Genomic DNA, 18,576 nt, shown 5'->3' on the forward strand with positions numbered 1-18,576 from the left:
ATGAAGATGAAAGTTGAAGGATTGTCCAGATGGGGGAACAGAGGAAACAACAGCATTAATGGAGTCCTAATGTGGCAAGGCTGCACCTCGCTTAAATGATGCCTTCCTGAAGCTGATGCTGTGTTCTGTCAGGGACAACAGGGAGATTCTCTTCTCAAGCTGACTCCAGCACATGATTCCTCATACATACTTACATTGCACCCATTCCTATCTGTCCAGACACCAAAAGCACATCTTCAACATATCGATGACAATTCTCGTGGTCATGTGAATTTGATTGTATCTCTCTGGGCCTCATTGTTTGGGCTCCTAACGGGTGTCATCAGCCACGTCTTCAGGGGATACCTCTTGTCTCCAAGGAGTCAGCCGCTAATTCTGCTTCGAGATCCAAAGAGCTCTGGGAGGATAGACTGGCACAGGATGAAAGCATCTTGGCAGCTGCCTGGGAATCTTGTGCACATCTGCACGATGATCTTTTTGTGGTTGCACACGAGCTGAACATTAATGGAGTGGAATTCCTCGCGGTTGATGAAGACTCCAAGGTGATCTGGGGCTCCTTGATTGCCACATGTGTGCAACTGATGACTCCTTGGACCTGTGGGAAGCCAGCCAGAGCCACAAAGCCGAGCGTCCACTCATTTTGACTGGCCTCATTGGTTGAAAGTGCGCATAATTGCCGAACCTGGCAAACATGGCAACGGCCACCTCTGTGATGCATTTGTGGGCAGCAGATTGTAGGATTCTCCAGATATCTCCGGCAGATCCCTGGAAGGCGTCTGAGACAAAGAGATTGAGGGCGGTGATGATTATGACTGCCACCGACAAAGCGTGCCCACCAGGTCCACTTGGCAGGAGGTCTTCTTCCAGAGGACTGCAAATATCTGTGACCACCTGACACGATACCCTGAGCTTCCCGAGGCACTGATATTCCGACACATCCATGAAGCTGAATCTCTGCCTATATCCCCCATGTTAGGGTATCGCCTCCTGCCAGCTGCATCCCTGTGCTCATCTCCTCTCTCCGGTGGAGTGGCAGGTCAGTGAGGAGATGGCTGCTGCTGCTCCTGTTGCTGCTTATCTTGGTCTTTATCTGACGTGCTGTCAATTTCAGCGCATTTAACCACCCGCCTGCTCCCAAATCCATTCACTCTTTGCTGTTAAAATTTGCTCCTGCCCATGTGTAGTGCTATGAGCGATCAACTAAATATTATAATTTTAAATGTTTACAGAGTTTCTTTGTTCATCATTAGGGTAAGTGACTTTGTGCACCCCAAAATATCATATGATAATCTACACACTCCATCGAGTACAATTGGCTGCCTGAGTACTTCATTCTGCATGAAGAGTTCTGAAAGTAATGAAAGCGCTGGTTTCTGAGCATTTGCCCACCAAATGAGTAGTCTGAAGATATTGCAAGACTAACTGGGGGCTTGAGTATAAAACACACTTCCATTGCTCCCCTGAACATTCAAATGTAAGGAAAGGGCACTTGGTTAGGGTAATCATCATCATCATCATAGGCAGTCCCTCGAAATGAGGATGACTTGCTTCCATGCCAAAGAAAGGATGAGTTCACAGGTGTTTTGAACGAAGAACCCGAACTACATCCTCAAGATGCCTGTGCGTGGATTTTTTTAACGTGTGGTGGCCGTTGCACACCAGCCACCACACGGGCTTGACAGAGCTAGCTCTTGGTCCAGTGGCAAGGATTACCCAACTGGAGACCAGCTCTGCTGCACGGACCTAGTGCGCACACATACCACAGTGTGGGCTGGCCCATGCTGCCCCTAGGCCTCTGGCCCCGAACTCATGCCTCCCCTGGGCCCCAATCACATCCCTCCACAGTCTCTCACAGCACCTTCGCCCCGATCTCGCCACTCTTGCTGCATCTGCCCATTAGGGTAATGGAGGGATGCTGGCCTCCATGGACCTTTACTCTGACATGAATCAAAGCTTTTAGGAGAGGAGGGAAGAAACTTAAATTTAAAATAATCCACCTACAGAATTAAATTAGAACACAGTGCACCTGTAAATTAGGGGGTGGGGGGGAAATGCTACCGGCTCCAGTGATAAAGGGGAGGTACGAGGTACGCCGTGCTGCGCGCCGCCATGTTTAATTGCCCATGCTCCTTACTGGTCAGGCCGTGCGCTGCTCCTTTTGCGGGGTCCGGGCCTCGATCATGTGCCGGGGCCGGGGCTGTGGCCACGGTACCCCTTAGCACTGGTAGCCCAGTGGAGCCCTTCAAAGGGCCTGCAGACTTCGCAGCGTCCCTCCCCTTTATCGGAAGGGGAAAGATGTTGAAGCACATCAGCTTGATGCGTCTTCTCCACATAGCGCCCCGAACCTACCCCAAAAGGAAGTGGAGCATGCGACATTGCGCTCCACTTCCTGTGAGGGGCAGTGGACTTCCGTGGCTGTCTGTACAGTTAGGGGGAATTTCTCCCTCTAACTGTAATGAGAAATATCCCAATTGTAAAAAAAAAATGTATTACTCACCTGTCAACAAAATAACCGAGGATGGAGCTTCCGCCATCAACTGATGGCTGTTTCCAGGTTACAATTACATAATCCTTATTGGCATCTAAGCAATAGACGTCTAAAGGAGCTGCTGGGGTACCTGCAACCTCTGCATCGGCATCTGTAAATGAGACACAAGCTTTCTAATTACATTGGTCACATCAATTAACCACTTCCCAATTAACAATGGTTTCTCTAGTTCCTGGGTTATGCAGCAGACATAGAGCAAGCACCTGGGCCAATGTCAACTAAAAGAGTCTTAGCAGTTCAACAAATTTAGACAGAGCATACCAACAATTAACATGACTCACACCAGTTCCTTTTGATAGTGCCCGAGGCATTTCTCTCGCTTACAGGCAGACTGGGTCCCCTTGTGCATCGACAGCCCCAAGCAGTAGGGGGTTGAGCAGATATCTGAAGCTAGCTCAGTGGTTAAATGCATACATGTTACGACACTGCTCCCTACCAGACTAGAAGGAGACCAGCTATGATCACTATTCTGTGCTGAATGTTTGTTGCATCCATGGTGGTGGCAGTTCTACAATTGCTTTTAATTTCCCCTGAGCTAAGGGGTGGTGGGGGGAGTGGGCGGCGGCGGGATCAGATTATCTAGTGACTCCTATTGGTAAGTGCATATGTGGATGCTGAATGAGTATAGGATTGGGCTTAGCTTGATGAGTGGGATAGCCTGCTGGCGGATACTGTCCTGGCTCTCACATGACATATAGTCTGCCATGTTTATTTGCACACCTACCTCTTACAAACACATATGCACTATGCAGCTCATAGCCAGATTTTGTCAACACACGAATTGTATACAGTCCTTCATCCTCTTTGTTTAGGTGAGTAAGGGTCAGTGTAGCATATTCACCACTCCAGTGCATCTGAACCCATTTGGATGGCTGTAACTGAACACCTGGTGAGGAAAATGGAAAGGAGTAGAAATGCAAGAGTGGAGCAAGTGCAGAGATGAAGACAAAGAAATTACAATTCTAGATGTTAAAAATCTGTCTTTACATATATACTTGACCTTCTTAACTCCATTTATGCTAAGTTTTTGCTGCAAGTTACAACTGTTAAACATAAAACCATAGGTATACAATATTAACTAAAGTTAAAGCAGTAAACTCCCTGAATCTATAATAGATCCTCATAACTTTAAAAAAAATAAGTACCATTAGATTTGATCATAAGAAGTTGCATTCAACTTTCCCAATAGAAAGAAGAAAGAAAAAAGAAAGAAAGACTTGCATTTATAGAATGCCTTTCACAACCACTGGATGTCTCAAAGCACTTTACAGCCAATGAAGTACTCGGTAGATAGTGTTGATTGCTGTGATTTTCAATGGTATAGACCAGTAAGCTTCTGGATTCAATCCCTGGACTGTGCTGGCACAGTTGATCTCAGCAGACCAGCAGTTGTGCACTACAATTGATCTCAGTGCTTCTGGGTTAGGACAGGGAAAAACTGGCAAAATCAACCACATTTCCTGTGCCTGGTTGCTATCCAGTGAACAATTTTGAAAAGTTCTATGTCTGGATATAAGGTAAGGTCAGCATTGAGCTTAGCAACAAGGTCCCGTACAGTCAAATAATTTGCTGATACTCATCATCTAAGCTCGCACATAAAGATTGGGTACTTTGATGAGGTAATGGGGACGGGGTGGGGGGTGGGGGGGCTGGTGGGGATGGAGTGACCAGTGGTCGTGGAAGTACTCCAGTAAGATTCAACACTGTTGGGAAAGGAGGGGAGATAAGGAACCTTTTTTTATTTAAGTGGCTTGTTGTTTAGTTTCTTGCCTAGTGCGACTTCATGATGGTTTCTCCAATACGCAGATGACACTTACCATCACGCCACCACTGGATCTCTGGCTGGAATCGCTTTAGGTTGGGGTGAACAATGACAGTGCAACCCAAGCTCATTGTGTCTCCTTCCTTACCAAATGACACGTCAAACTTTTCAACTATGTGTATATCAAACTTCATGTGAGAATCTCCAGGGAAAAAGTCATCTATTCAGAAAAGAATTCCACTTAGTATTTTTTTTTTACACTTTTCTTTCACTGTTACGTTTCCGATAGTCACCCACACAAGAAATTCTTGTTAGCAGCCCTTGCAAGCAATTAGTTGGAATTTGTCCAACGTGAGATAAGGTTTTCACCTTTATTTTGCATTCACACAGCTTTGGCAGTCACTGCAGTAAGTTAACAAGACTGGGGCTAGAACCAATTGTATCAGTGTGATATGGGCACATTTAGCCAAAATCTATCAAGCCACGAGTGGCATTAGTAATAAGACAGATTGATAACCTATTTATCACATTGACAAAATGCACACAGATTAATTTTGGAGGGACACTTTATTTATAATTTTAACATTTTTGTACTTTAGTTATTTTAATTAAATGCAAATCCATACATAAATGACAGTGCATCCTAAGCTTTATAGAACCGACAAACTCACATTGATCCCAGTTGTCAATATAATACACTTTGTACAGTAAATTCAAATACAATAAAACATCCAATCAAATGATACTTTGTTTCTAATGATATCATCTTACTGTTAAAATTTCAGCTCTAAATGTACTAAGCCTAGAAAAAGCCCATAAATAAACAGATAGTGCTGGAGTTGCAAACTAGGTTGGTCAGCATCTGAAAGAGAAAAAGATTTATACTTTAGGTCTGTTCCTTCCTCAGATCTGACAAAGTCAGACTTAAGAAATCCCTTATGACGAACTACAGGGGCATCAAGACAGACCCCAAAAAAAAGGATAGAGGAGAATAACAGGTAGAAGCTAATAATTCAAATCTGCTATGTGAGTCAGTCTCCGAGCACATGTCTTGACTTGCCTTGTCCATTTTAAGTGTGTCAGTTCTAATGAAGCCAAACACCCAAGACATTAACCTATATGTCTCTTTTAAATGCTGATCAACCGACTGTATATGGGGCTCAAGTTTCGGCCTGAGTTGCTCCTATTTTTTTGGAGCAACTAGTTTAGAATGGAGCATCTTAGAAATTGCAATTCTCGGCATTTAGTTTGCTCCAGTTCTAGTGAATTAGAATAGTTTCATTGTAGAACAGATTTTTTTTTCAAAAGGGGGCGTGTCCAGTCACTTACGCCTGTTTTGCAAGTTTAGGCAGTGAAAACTTACTCCAAATTAACTTAGAATGGAGTAAGTGTAGATTTTTATACGCTCAGAAAAACCTTGCCGACACTTATAAATCAGGCATAGGGAACGAGAGATGGGGGAGGTGGGGAAGTGGGGTTTACAAATATTAAACACTTCACTTTTACAAATAAAGAGCCATCATCAATAATAAATGATAAATAAGTCAATAAATCAATCAATAAATCAATCAAAAAAAATTAAAAATTAAAACATTAAAAAAATCAATCAATAAATAAAAAATTAACTTTCTACTCACTTACTGCAGCACCGGAAGCCCTCCAACAGCGTGCTGGAATGCCCCCCCAGTGTCTGTCTCTGTCTCTGTCAGTGTCTCTCTCTCTGTCTCTGTCAGTGTTTCTGACAGTGAGGGGTGGGGGAGAGATGGGGGGAGGGGGAGAGAGAGGGGGTTTGGGGGGGAGAGAGGGGGAGCGGGTGGGGGGAGAGAGGGAGGAGAGGGGAGAGAGGGGGAGGGGGTGGGGGGAGAGAGGGAGGAGAGGGGAGAGAGAGGAGGAGAGGGGGAGGAGAGGGGGAGAGGGGGAGGAGAGAAGGAGAGGAGGAGGAGAGAGAAGAAGAGGAGGAGGAGAGAGGAGAAGAGGAGGGGGAGAGAGGAGGAGACGGGGGGAGTGTGGGGGGAGAGGAGGGGGGAAGGGGGGAGGGAGAGGGGAGTGGGGGGAGGGCGGAGGGGGGAGGGAGAAGTGGGAGAGGGAGGAGGAGAGGGGAGAGGAGGGGGTGAGGGGGCAAGGGGGGGTGAGGGGGAGGGGGGAGACAGAGGGGGGTGGGGGGGAGAGGGGATGGTGTGGGGGGAGAGAGGGGGGTGGGGGGGAGAGAGGGGATGGTGTGGGGGGAGAGAGGGAGGAGAGGGGAGAGAGAGGGGGAGGGGGAGGAGAGAGGAAGAGAGGGGGAGGAGAGATAAGGAGAGGAGGAGGAGAGAGGAGGAGAGGAGGGGGAGAGAGGAGGAGATGGGGGGAGTGGGGGGGAGAGGAGTGGGGAGGGGAGGGGGGAAAGGGGGGAGGGAGAGGGGAGAGAGGGGGGAGGGAGTGGAAGAGGGGAGAGGAGGGGTGAGGGGGTGAGGGGGGGAGGGGGAGAGGGAGGATAGAGTGAGGGGAGGGGGAGAGTGAGGGGGTAGGGGAGGAGGGGTGGAGGAGGGAGGGGAGAGAGAAGGGGGAAAGGGAGGAGGGGGCGCTGAATGGGAGGAGGGGGGCTGAACGAGCCCCGACGACGTCAACGCCAGCTCCAACGGAAGACTTCGGGTGGGCCCACCCCCAGCGAGATGCCGGGCGGGCAGGCCCCGCTGAAGAGATAAGATGTGTCAGGCCACTCGGCCAGGGATTGGGGCGACGTCCCTTCAGCTAGGGATAGGGTCATTGCCCGGAGACAGGACGCGCTGGGAGGTGATAGAGATTTCAAACAGGCTTCTTTTAGACAGGCTGTGAAAATTCACAGACAACAAGTCAGAGATGCTACATGAGTGGTAGCATATTGCATTAAGCCATCAATCAACTTGACATTTTAGGATCCTTGGGTAGTGAGCCAATAAGGTCAAAGAAGGCGAGTTCTTTTCTGTAAATTGATCCAGGGATAAATACAGCCATTTTCTCCCCCTCCCCCCATCTCTCCCCCACCCCTCACTGTCAGAAACACTGACAGAGACCACAAAGGCACTGGCAATCAGCCAGCAGTTTGTTGCTCTCTGCCAAGATTAAAAAGTTAAAACTACCATCGGAGTTCGTATTTCATTGGAAATTAAGAGATCTAACTATTTTGGCGCTGCGAACAGGATCGCTGAGGAAAGAAACTGAATTTTGGACATCGGACCTACATACTGAGGTAAGGTCACCTCTTTTTTAAAAAAAAGTCCTCGATCAAAAGTCTAAATTCGCCTCTCCTTCTACGCGATTCCGAAAGCTTTGCGAACCCTCCGGTTGGTAGTCGGCTCGAGGTCCCATAGACGTCTAAACTTTGGCGATGTGTTAGTTAATTAATCACCGACCTATTGATCGGCTAGCAAGCCTACGACTCGAGACCCCAGTAAAGAACTCAGTAAATAAATGGCAGTAGGGGATAAGAGCAAAGAATTGCCTACAACTGTTAAAGGTGGGCAGGCACCACCTGAAGTTTCACTAGATTTAATTCTCGAACAGTTGAAAGAATACATAGAGCAACAATTCAACTTATCTAAAACCTGTATTAAGATCGAACAAAAGTACGGAACCTCCAAAGGACAATGGTCCTTGGACGAGATTAAAAGAGTCTGGGGAAAAACGACCCATATGAAAAATAAAGAGCGAACTAGATGGTCCCTAGCGGTTATGGGACAGATTCGAAACCGGAATGAAATTATAATGCGTTCCCAACATGATCGAGAACTGACCAGTACAAAGGATCAATTGCAAACAGTTTGTGCACAGCTGCGACAGAAAAAGCTTGAACTTGAAAAGCTGGAAGAGGAAGTTAAAGATCTTAAAGGTGAAATTAAAGAATGGAAAAAATCATTAGGTCAAGAGACAATAATAGGAAAAGGAAAATGTATTGATCAATTCCCAGGGTACCCATGTTTGGATAAATTAAAAGCGCAAACCCGAAGATACAACCGAGGAATAGATACGGATTCCGAATCCTCCGACAATGCAGGGTCGGAGGATGACAAATTAGGGGTGCGCTTTGCCCCGTTTAAAAAAAAGACGAGTTGTAGTCAAATCAGAAGAGACTGCGGATGAGGGCGGAACGAAGAAAACAAAAGAGAAGGGTGTATGGAGAATACTTTGTTCATGCTCCGGCAGACCCAGAGAAAATTGATAAATGGTCCAAGGAATTGCCCAATCCAAAGAAATGGGGAGTAAAAACGTGGGACCAATTGGATCGCTTAAGAAATATATATCAACTTCATCCCTGGGACAGAGTTCAAATTTTGACCATAATGGTGCCAAAACCACAGGGAAGAAAATTGCACGACAAGATAGAAGAAGCTTTGGGGCAGGATGAGCAAGATTTAGATGCAGGATGGGAGGCGATTAAACACTGGCTGCAAGCCTTCAGTCCAGCTAAGACAGACTGGGGAAAAATTGCAGCCTGCCAACAGAAAGGAACCGAGGAGGTCCTGGAGTATGACGAGCGGTTTAGATGCACGTGGCTAGAACATTTGGGTATGAATAATACGGATGAGGAAATGGATGAACAAGTGTTTGGACCCCTGAAAGCAGCTTTCGTGGCAGGTCTAAAGCCAGAACTGTCCAAAATGCTTAAGGTAGTGTTACCGGACTGGGAAGGTAGAGGAACTACCTTTGCAGCATTGGTGGATCGATGTAACCAATTAAATCGGGATATGGGAGCTAAAGTCCGAGCTGTACAGGCTATGGGATGGAAATCCCAGGATTCCGATAAACAGTCATTCGGAAACTTACCCGGAAAATGTCATTATTGTGGGAAAGAAGGTCACTGGGCCAAGACGTGCAGGGCCAAACAGAAAAGTCGTGGCTGGGGAAGAGGACGCAGCCAGGGATACAATTCAGCCAACAAGCCAGGCTTGTCACAAGATAACGACTTCATAGAAGCATTTAAGCGACTGACAATACAACAACAGAAGGAGTTACTTGGGATAGCAAAAAACGATGAGAGCCCACCCTGGCCCATCTCCTCGCACTAATACAACAAAGGGGAGATGGGCTATATATAACTGTGAGGGTGGGCGATAAGGATGTGGACTGTCTTTTAGATACAGGGGCGGAATTAACATGCTTACCCCTACAATATGGAGACTTTTTGCCGTTGGATGGTAGGGCACGTACAGCCTATGGAGTTGGAGGCCATAAAATGGAAATTAAAAGGACAACACCGGTACTTATAGGGCTGGGTCCACATAAACTAACCACGCCAGTCTGGATAGGCCCAGTGGATCAACCCCTTTTGGGAATGGGGAACCGTGCTACAATAATTCCAAACGGCCTCCATTTTTTGTTGTCACTAATACAATGGGAATAGGAAGACCGGGGGAATCGGTCTGTATGATTAGAAACATCAAAGGAGGCCAAAATATGGGGTATATTAACTGCTCCCGGAATTACAATATAATCAAGCCACGGAACCGTCCAAACTGGGCCGATGTGGGAGTTTTCAACGTAACAGGGATTCTGAATAAAACAGATGGAAAAGCCTGGACAGGCCCCGGAGTGTTGCTGACAAAGAAACAGCTAACATTCATTGCATATAATGGCACCTATTGGGTGTGTGGCCACAAGGCCTACCCTTGGCTGCCCCAGAATTGGATGGGATCCTGCTATTTAGCCTATACTGTGCCTTATATGTATCATATAAAGTCACTGTCAGAACATTTACACCGTCCTAAGAGAGCTATCACAGAAACAGAGAGGTTCTTTGCCATTCTGATCCCTGGGTATGGGACCGCCAAACTGGCAAGGGAATCCATTAACATGGCATCCGTTGTGGAACAAGTAGCCAATGATACCTCAGAGGCCCTAGTTAAAATCAATGGTAGCAATCCGCACAGTAGCCCTACAGAATAGACTGGCCCTTGATTACATCCTGGCTGAAAAGGGAGGTACTTGCACCCTACTCGGAACTGAGTGTTGCACATATATTTCAGATAGCTCTGAAGAAATTACCCACTTAGCGGAGCATATCCAAAAGGAGGTAGAAAAACTTAAGCAACCCCCATCATTCACTTTGTGGAGTGGAGCCACTGAATGGCTAGGTTCAATAGGAACTTCATTGGGGGAAGGTTTAATTCTATTTGTTGTAATTGTTTTACTTTTATATTGTTTGTTTATGTTGATTAAATGTTGTTGCGACCAGGCGGCTGTAGCTGCTGTCCCGCAGGTGAGACACCTTGCAGGTCCCAGCAGACCGTCTGTACGTGGCACAGGGGTATGTTATGCTTAAGGAAAGGTTGTTCACTGGTTGAATTAAGATATTGATTTGGATTAAATTGGAATAAGGTTAATTAACCTACTAAAACCAGACTTCCATTGTGGCCACGATGGAACTCGGGTTGGTGTAAATTTGTGTGGAAGCTACTAGTCCGGACATGTGGCGAAACATATCAACAAATTTTAGAAGGAAACTCTATTAACATGTATGAAATTATTTTGTAGAATGTTTAACCAGTGATACCTGAAGTTTTATGATTCAGTTTGTGAAAGAATCAAAGGGGGGATTGGTAGAGAAATCAAACAGGCTGCATTTAGACAGGCTGTGAAAATTCACAGACAACAAGTCAGAGATTCTACATGCGTGGTAGCATGTTGCATTAAGCCATCAATCAACTTGACATTTTAGGACCCTTGGGTAGTGAGCCAATAAGGTCAAAGAAGGCGAGTTCTTTTCTGTAAATTGATCCAGGCATAAATACAGCCATTTTGACCATGTGGTTTCAGTAAGACAAAGGAACTGGCAATCAGCCAGCAGTTTGTTGCTCTCTGCCAAGATTAAAAAGTTAAAACTACCATCGGAGTTCGTATTTCATTGGAAATTAAGAGATCTAACAGAGGGCCAGGAGCTACTGCGCATGCGCGCAGCTGCCGGCATTGTTTTTGGCGCAGGGCTGTAGCTCCGCCCCCAGCAGCTCCTGCTGTGCCGTGCCGAGCTGGAAACGGGCCTTCAGATATCGGAGAATCGCGAGGTAAGTATTCGGTGCAATTTTTATCCTACAAATTAGGCGGGCCTCTCCGATGTGCGCCGTTCTAGCGGGGTTCCGAAACTTGAGCCCTATATTTCTAGCATATTTTGTCTTTACTTCAGATATACAACAATCATGTTTTTTTTAATACCAATTCTTGTTCCTTTCAAACCAAATCGAATGTTATTTTAAGATTTATTTTAAATTCAGCTTTTGATTTTTCATTACATAAAGTTTCCATGGTCAACTCATGATTTGAATTTCTGCAGCCTGTAATTGTTTGTATTTTTAATCTTCAACTACTATCTGAGTCATATATTGGCTGTACTTTTCATATTGCACCCTGTTTAATCTACCAAACCAGAAGGGGTTCATTATCAGCAAGAACAAAATTAATTATTAACAGGGTGCAGTTTTATTTTTTAATTGTGAAAATTAGGTAAAGAGATAAATCCCATAATGCAGAGCATAAGAAAATTGAAAGTAAGTTTTAATTAGTCAATGCTAAGCTTCAGGTTTTAAAGTCTACAAATTATAGGAAGGACAATTATGCATGTCAGCATATAAAGCCGACACCCTGCCACAATCAATTAACAGAATGAAAATCATTTTTATCCAAGAGTAGGTTTCTATATTAAAGCTGGTCATACTAATGAACATGGTACCTACAAGAAGGAGGTGCAAATCTCCCAGCATGGAATGAGAAATCATCTTGCTCTGCCTTGAATCCTGAAACAAATGGGAAACAGATGGTTATCTGTTGATGCAATCCACTACAAAATAACTCAAGCAACTAAAGCAGATTAACATTAAAAAAATCATTTCATAGACATACTCTTCACCACAATTGATGCAAAAGCTGAAAGTTCTCCCTTTGCATTCATGGCTGAAGCACGATATTGGGCAGTGTCATCAAAGTTACAACTGAAATGGAACCAGATGGCAAAATTAGATGCAAAACTAAACAAAACTACATTGAGTACTTTGCAAAGTTAACTTGACATTAAGCTGTTTTAATTCACTAAATTTCTTTCCTTTCCTCCTCTCCAGAAGACACCAAGCCCTTGTTGGGGTACAGTTGCATAAGTGGTGGTCACCATTTAGTATCTCACCAGCTCTAACTGACATGATTTTTAAAAAGATAAATTCTAGGGCTAGAAATTCGGTTGTTTAGTGCCACCATTAGTGCCAGAGAGAGGCGCTAAGAGGCCGAGCGCTGACTGTCACCTCCTGCTGTGAACTTCAGTTAAGGTTTAGCGGCGACGCTGACAGTTTGCACTGCGTCGCTAGCGCCACCCACTCGGTGATGTCACCAGGTGTTCAACGCCTCCATAGTCGCCCGGTTGCAAAATTGACCTTTCTGCCTGTGGTAGCACCTGGCGCTGACACCTGCATGGGAAAGCAGATAGTTCAGCGTCGATCCTGCGGCGATGTCGTCTGAAGTGCAAGGAAAGTGATGACATTTCAGTTTTTTAACTTCTATTTATTTGTTGCAGCAGTGGGTAAGTGTGGGAGAGGTTTACTGAAATTTTCACGAGGATTTTTTTTCAGCTTCTGACGCTAGGATGCCAGCAACCTCGCACCAAAAAATTGAGCAGGCCTCCTGCGCTATCGCTCCATTAGTGCCCTAAGAGGAATGTGGAGCGCTGCTCTTAACACTCCACTCTCCTTTTGGGGTGATACAACTGAATATCGCACTTTGAGGCGGTAAACATCTGACAGTGCTAAAGGAAGCGCACCGTGCCATCACCGCCTCAAATGGGGCAATACCGAATTTCCAGCCCTAAAACTTTGATTTTGTTGAATTTCTAAAAAAGGAATCTGAATGTCAAGCTCTCTTAGTGATTCAGTTGGTAGTTCAATTTTTGCTCTGTGCTGAGTTAGCTGCGGAAGTGGTAGGGACACTATAATTGAACTTAGCACCTCAGATTCTATAAATGGGACTCACTCTATGTTCATCTTCCACTAGTGCACTATCTGACAATATCAGTACTTGCCAACTGCAATGAGATACTGTTGTAATGTAACACAACAGCCAATTTGCACATAGCAAGGCCCCTCAAACAGCAATGAGATACATAAGCAAATAATCTGGTTTAACAATGTTGGCTGAGGGATTAATGTTGGTTAGGACACCACGACATCTCCCCAGTTGTTCTTCAAATAGTGCTATAGGATTCTTTATGTTGACTGACAATATTAACATATTTCAATGTGACATAGTTGATCACATAGTTGGCTCGATTTTAAAATTCTCATCCTTATTTTCAAATCCTTCCATGGCCTTGCCCCCGCTTATCTCTGTAATCTCCTCCAGCCCCACAACTCTCCGAGATGTCTGCGCTCCTCTAATTCTGCCCTCCTGAACATCCCTGATTATAATCACTTAACCATTGGTGGCCATGCCTTCTATTGCCTAGGCATCAAGCACTGGAACTCCCTGCCTAAACCTCTCCGCCTCTCTACTTCTCTTTCCTCCTTCAAGACGCTGCTTAAAACATATCTTTTTGACCAAGCTTTTGGTCATCTGCGCTAATTTCTACTTATGCAGCTCGGTGTCAAATTTTGATCTCACAATACTCCTGTGAGGCGCCTTGGGACGTTTCACTACGTTAAAGGCGCTATATATAAATACAAATTGTTGTTGTTATATTCGGGTGCTTTATAACAGCAGTATAATTCTTCGGGGCTGGAATTGAATGTGTTTCTTTCTGAACAGCAGCTGGCACTAAATTTAGAACACAGAAAAGTTTTTATTCTTTCTGTGGAGTCACACAAATATCCATACTTGAGTCATTCGTGAAAGGAGTAATATCTGGGGTCGTGACAGTTCTGTGAATTTAAAAATGTTTCCATTAATACCGGGGGAATTTCAAAATAATGGTGACAGAGCCTGAAGGGAGGCAGGAATCAACACATGACCGAATGGGGAATACTGAAACATGCTCAGTACTTCCAGTGTCGCTAATAAAACATAATCAAAAATAAATAAAATGTTATGTTATTTAATTTTCATTCTCCTCAAATCTAACACTTTGTTCCATCCTTAAGGAAGTGTTTTTTTAACTCAGTCAAAAGTAAAATGATCTTCACATTCCAATGTCTATCTTCTATTTCCCTCTTCTATATTTGTAGCACCCATCCAAATTAAGCAGTTAAATATGAGCATCTGAATTTTACCAAACGTGGTTCTTAAACCATACTATAGAAAACACATAAAACCTCAAAGTTATATTTAATGGAGGGATAACTGGCAAAGTATTTTCATATAAATGTTGTTGTTGTTGTTATAAATGCATTAAGTGTTTGTGCATTAATATTCATGTACAGCAATTTCAAGCCAATAGTTATAATTATCTGGTTCCCATTCTAATTGACCATGCTCAGTAACTTTTAACCAGGCTTTAGTCTTCTAAAAAATTTAAAGCATTCATGTAACACAGCTATCTGAATATTCAACTTGTGTATCTAACTGTTGTATCTTGCCTGCAAATTAGTGACAAATTCTTACACTTTTCTCTTTACTTATTTTCTGTATTGTTGCTACCCAGATTTCTTCTTTACGGTTGATTTTTCAAGTACTCGCACTCAGTCAGGTACCTCGTTTGCCATGAGCGTGATCCACAAATTTTCTGACGGACGTTTGCAATGTGCAAGGTACCTCGCCACATGTGAGGATTTGGAAAACATCCTTTGTTTAGCCTGGAGAGCAGGTGAATAAATCACCCGTAAAGGCAGAACTTACAGGAGGGGGCACAATGCCCACCAAGTACAACACAGCAATTTCCAGTTTTACCTCAACGTGAAATCCAAACACAACATTTCGTAAACAGCTTATCAACTTTACAATGGCCAGAATTTGCTTCAAAATAACAAAAAATGTCAAATTTTAATTTTTTTCTTACTTTTCCTTTCTGTCTCTTTTTTCTCTTTCTCTCTTAATCCAATCTTTCTTTCCCTTTCTTTATTTCTTTTTCTGTATCTGATTTGACATTGAATTCACCTCATTTAATTCACTGTCCATCTCAGTCCTTCCTCTGTTTCTTTCCCAATCCTTAAATCTCATTGGTTAAGGAGATACCCTGTTCACTCAGGTCCCAGGTGTCTGGTTTCCCTCACTATGACGTTATCAGCTCACATTTTCAGCAACTTTGTGGGCAAAAATGTTTTGAGTTGAAAGATGCAGAGTCAAGTCTAAGTAATGGCAGACATCGTTAAATGCGCTGCTACAACAAATTCTGGCCTGTTATTCTTTGGTATGTGCAATTGACAAAGATAGAGAAAAGAGAGAGAAAAATTGATTATCTTACTCCCATCTATCTCAGTGAATAGTGTCCACTAAAAAATATGCAACATCAATAAATTGTTAACAAAAGTACAAGTATTAGGTCTCTGTAAACAACACATTGGACAGCTAATGGACTCCTGCAGCTGTGTTCCTGAATCACTGACAACACTACCAAACATTATTTCCTCTTTTAACTCAAACTAATTGATCGTAGATTGAAGAAAGAAAACAACTTCTCACTTGTTAATTTCCAAGGAATGAATGCCAAATTTACTGTCGGGGACGTATTTTCCAGGATCCGTGTGGATATTGATGGGCACATTGTTTTTGTACCTGAGTGTTAGAAATAAAAAGAGAGTTAAATATTTAAACATGATAAGATTTGCTGCTGCTTTGCAGTGATATTTTTTTCAGTCACAGACAGAACATATGCAAGTAAAATAAAAGGTACGATAAACACAATTCCTCAAAATAAATCAAATAAAGATGCTCTCCCGTACTACTCAGTAACATGGTACTATTAAGAAATATCTTCTATTAACTTCCTGCTAAATAATATGTGAAATATGCTGAGGCAATCTAGGTCATAGTGGGCACTGGTCCACAACATGAAACTGATCAGCCAGGACACAAAGGTGGAAAATGGAAATAGGAAATGAACACACGTTCTGGAAAGGGAGTTATTCTCTCCACCATGAGCGGCCATGCTAGGGAAATCTCTCCTTAAAGCTCTCCAGTGAGGAAGAAAGCAGGAAGTTATCAATGGACTGGTCTGGTGGGCAGAAAAGTGATAAATATAATTCAATTTTGAGAAGTGTGAGGTAATGCATTTGGGGAGGATGAACAAGTTAAGGGAATACACAATCAATGGTAGGATACTGAAAAGTGTAGAGGAACAGAGGGACCTCTGAGTGCATGTCTGCTGATAGCAGGACAGGTAGATAAGGTTGTTAAGAAGCCATACGGGATACGTTCCTTTATTAACTGAGGCATGGAATATAAAATCAGGGAGAATATGTTTGAACTGTATAAAATACTAGTTAGACCACAGCTAGAGTACTGTGTACAATTCTGATCACCACATTATAGGAAAGATGTGATTGCTTAGTGATGCTACAGAAGAGATTTATGAGGATGTTGCCAGGACTGGAGAATTTTAGCTATGAGGAAAGATTGGATAGGCTGGGGTTATTTTCTTTGGAACAGAGGAGGCTGGGGGGGGATTTAATTGAGGTGCATAAAATTATAAGGAGCCTAGATAGAGTATTAGGAAGAACCTATTTCCCTTAGCAGAGTGGTCAATGACCAGGAGACATAGATTTAAAGACATTGGTAGAAGGATTAGAGGCTGGTTGGAAAGAACATTTTTCATCCAGAGGGTGGTGGGGGTCTGGAACTCGCTGCCTGAAAGGATGGTAGAGGCAGAAACCCTCATCGCATTTAAAAGGTACTTGGATATGCACTTGAAGTGCTGTAACCTACAAGGCTATGGTCCAAGAGCTGGAAAGTGATATTAGGCTGGATAGTTCTTTGTCGGCCAGCACAGGCATGATGGGTCAGATGGCCTCTTTCTGTGCTGTAAACTTCTATGGTTCTATTCTATGATTACTTATTCTCTCAACGTATACAGATATCATGATAGTCTTGATAAATAATTAAATTCAGATTTAATTGATTATTGATCTAGAAGAGTACTCTAAGCTACGACAAAAAACAAATTTAAACTTCATATGTTCAGTGATTTGTTTAGTAGTAGATTATGAAATTTAAATCTAGCAGGATGAAACAATTTCCCATGTTGAGCACCTAGGGCTACAAATTGCATAGCACCCCTTTTGGGATGATAAGTTTTCAGGGAGCGTAAAAGTATCGTCAGGCGAAAAAGATTTTTTGCTCCTGGGAACTTCTGCTTTAGCGCTCCAAGAGAGAAGTGGAGCGCTAAATCAAGCGTCATCACTTCCCTTCGAGCGCTAAAGTGAGTGAGGGGGTGGGATCGGCAGAGGTCTGAGCAATGTTCCGTGCGGCGCTGCCGTCTTTGGAGGCTCCTTCCTTCGCTTAAAGGAAAGGGCAAATGTTGGTTTGAATCAATCTGCATGCTATCTCTGTGGGGCCATGGGACCTGTACTACGTGTGTAACAGCCTCAAGCACTCTAAGAAAGTGCAGGGCTGAGGAATTGCGCAGAAATTATCAGTCAAAATCAATCAGAGAGCACTAAACTGGTGTCATTAATAAAGTTTGCCCTACCTGACCACCACTGCCTTTAAATATCGCTCCCCAAGCAGTCAACCGAGGTGTCAATGCTTCCTGCAGCTGCCATTGTTGGCACCCAGCAATGCTGCAGGGGGCGGGAGCAAATATCATATCCGGGGAGGTAACAGGGCGCTGCGCACTGGATGATATCACGATTTACGGGGCCAAGACAGCGAGACGGTAAATTTTTAGTGCCAGCGCAAAACCGCCAGGGGCGTTCGTGGGCGTCGGTGATTTTGCAACCCCCGGTTGGTAAATCTTTAGCGCCCCATTACCGCCCCCCGCAGGCACTAACGGGAGGCGCTAACCAGGCCAATTTCTCTCCCCAAGTGTTAGCATCAGTGGTGAGACTGGAAAATGAAAAATCTAAAAAGTAATCAATACAACAAAATTAATATGAGTTCATTAATGAATGGGTTCAATAGAAGATGAGTTTTGAAATAAATGTTTTCAAGTTATACGATTTCAAATTAAAGAATCAGTTTTCATTAAAACTCCTTCTCAACTCACAGATTATATGCAGCATAGCACTAAAAGTGGAAGGAGGTTATTGGAACATTTAATCTACATTTGCCAAAAAGAACTGAGGCTATTATTAACCACATAGAATCAGAGAATCAAATAGCACAGAATGCTACCTTAAGTCACATCATGCCCTGTGCCAGCTCTCTGAAAGAGCTATCCATTTAATCCCAGTCTCCTGCTTTTTTCCCC

General features: G+C 43.8%; 1 protein-coding gene across 4 annotated transcripts in view; it reads right to left on the reverse strand.

Annotated features, from left to right (window-relative positions):
• Nucleotides 1–18,576, reverse strand: part of myom1b (myomesin 1b) — a 179,921-nt gene that overhangs the window by 126,706 nt on the left and 34,639 nt on the right. For all 4 annotated transcript variants that reach the window (XM_070893067.1, XM_070893061.1, XM_070893082.1 and 1 more), the window contains exons 6-11: nucleotides 15,852–15,944; nucleotides 12,159–12,247; nucleotides 11,993–12,052; nucleotides 4,366–4,530; nucleotides 3,273–3,434; nucleotides 2,498–2,639 (exon numbers count right to left, since the gene is read on the reverse strand). In XM_070893067.1, the coding sequence (XP_070749168.1) occupies nucleotides 2,498–2,639; nucleotides 3,273–3,434; nucleotides 4,366–4,530; nucleotides 11,993–12,052; nucleotides 12,159–12,247; nucleotides 15,852–15,944 (711 nt within the window). The remainder of the gene's footprint in view (nucleotides 1–2,497; nucleotides 2,640–3,272; nucleotides 3,435–4,365; nucleotides 4,531–11,992; nucleotides 12,053–12,158; nucleotides 12,248–15,851; nucleotides 15,945–18,576) is intronic.

The sequence above is a fragment of the Pristiophorus japonicus genome, chromosome 1, assembly GCF_044704955.1.
Source record: "Pristiophorus japonicus isolate sPriJap1 chromosome 1, sPriJap1.hap1, whole genome shotgun sequence".
NCBI classification, from domain to species: Eukaryota; Metazoa; Chordata; class Chondrichthyes; family Pristiophoridae; genus Pristiophorus; species Pristiophorus japonicus.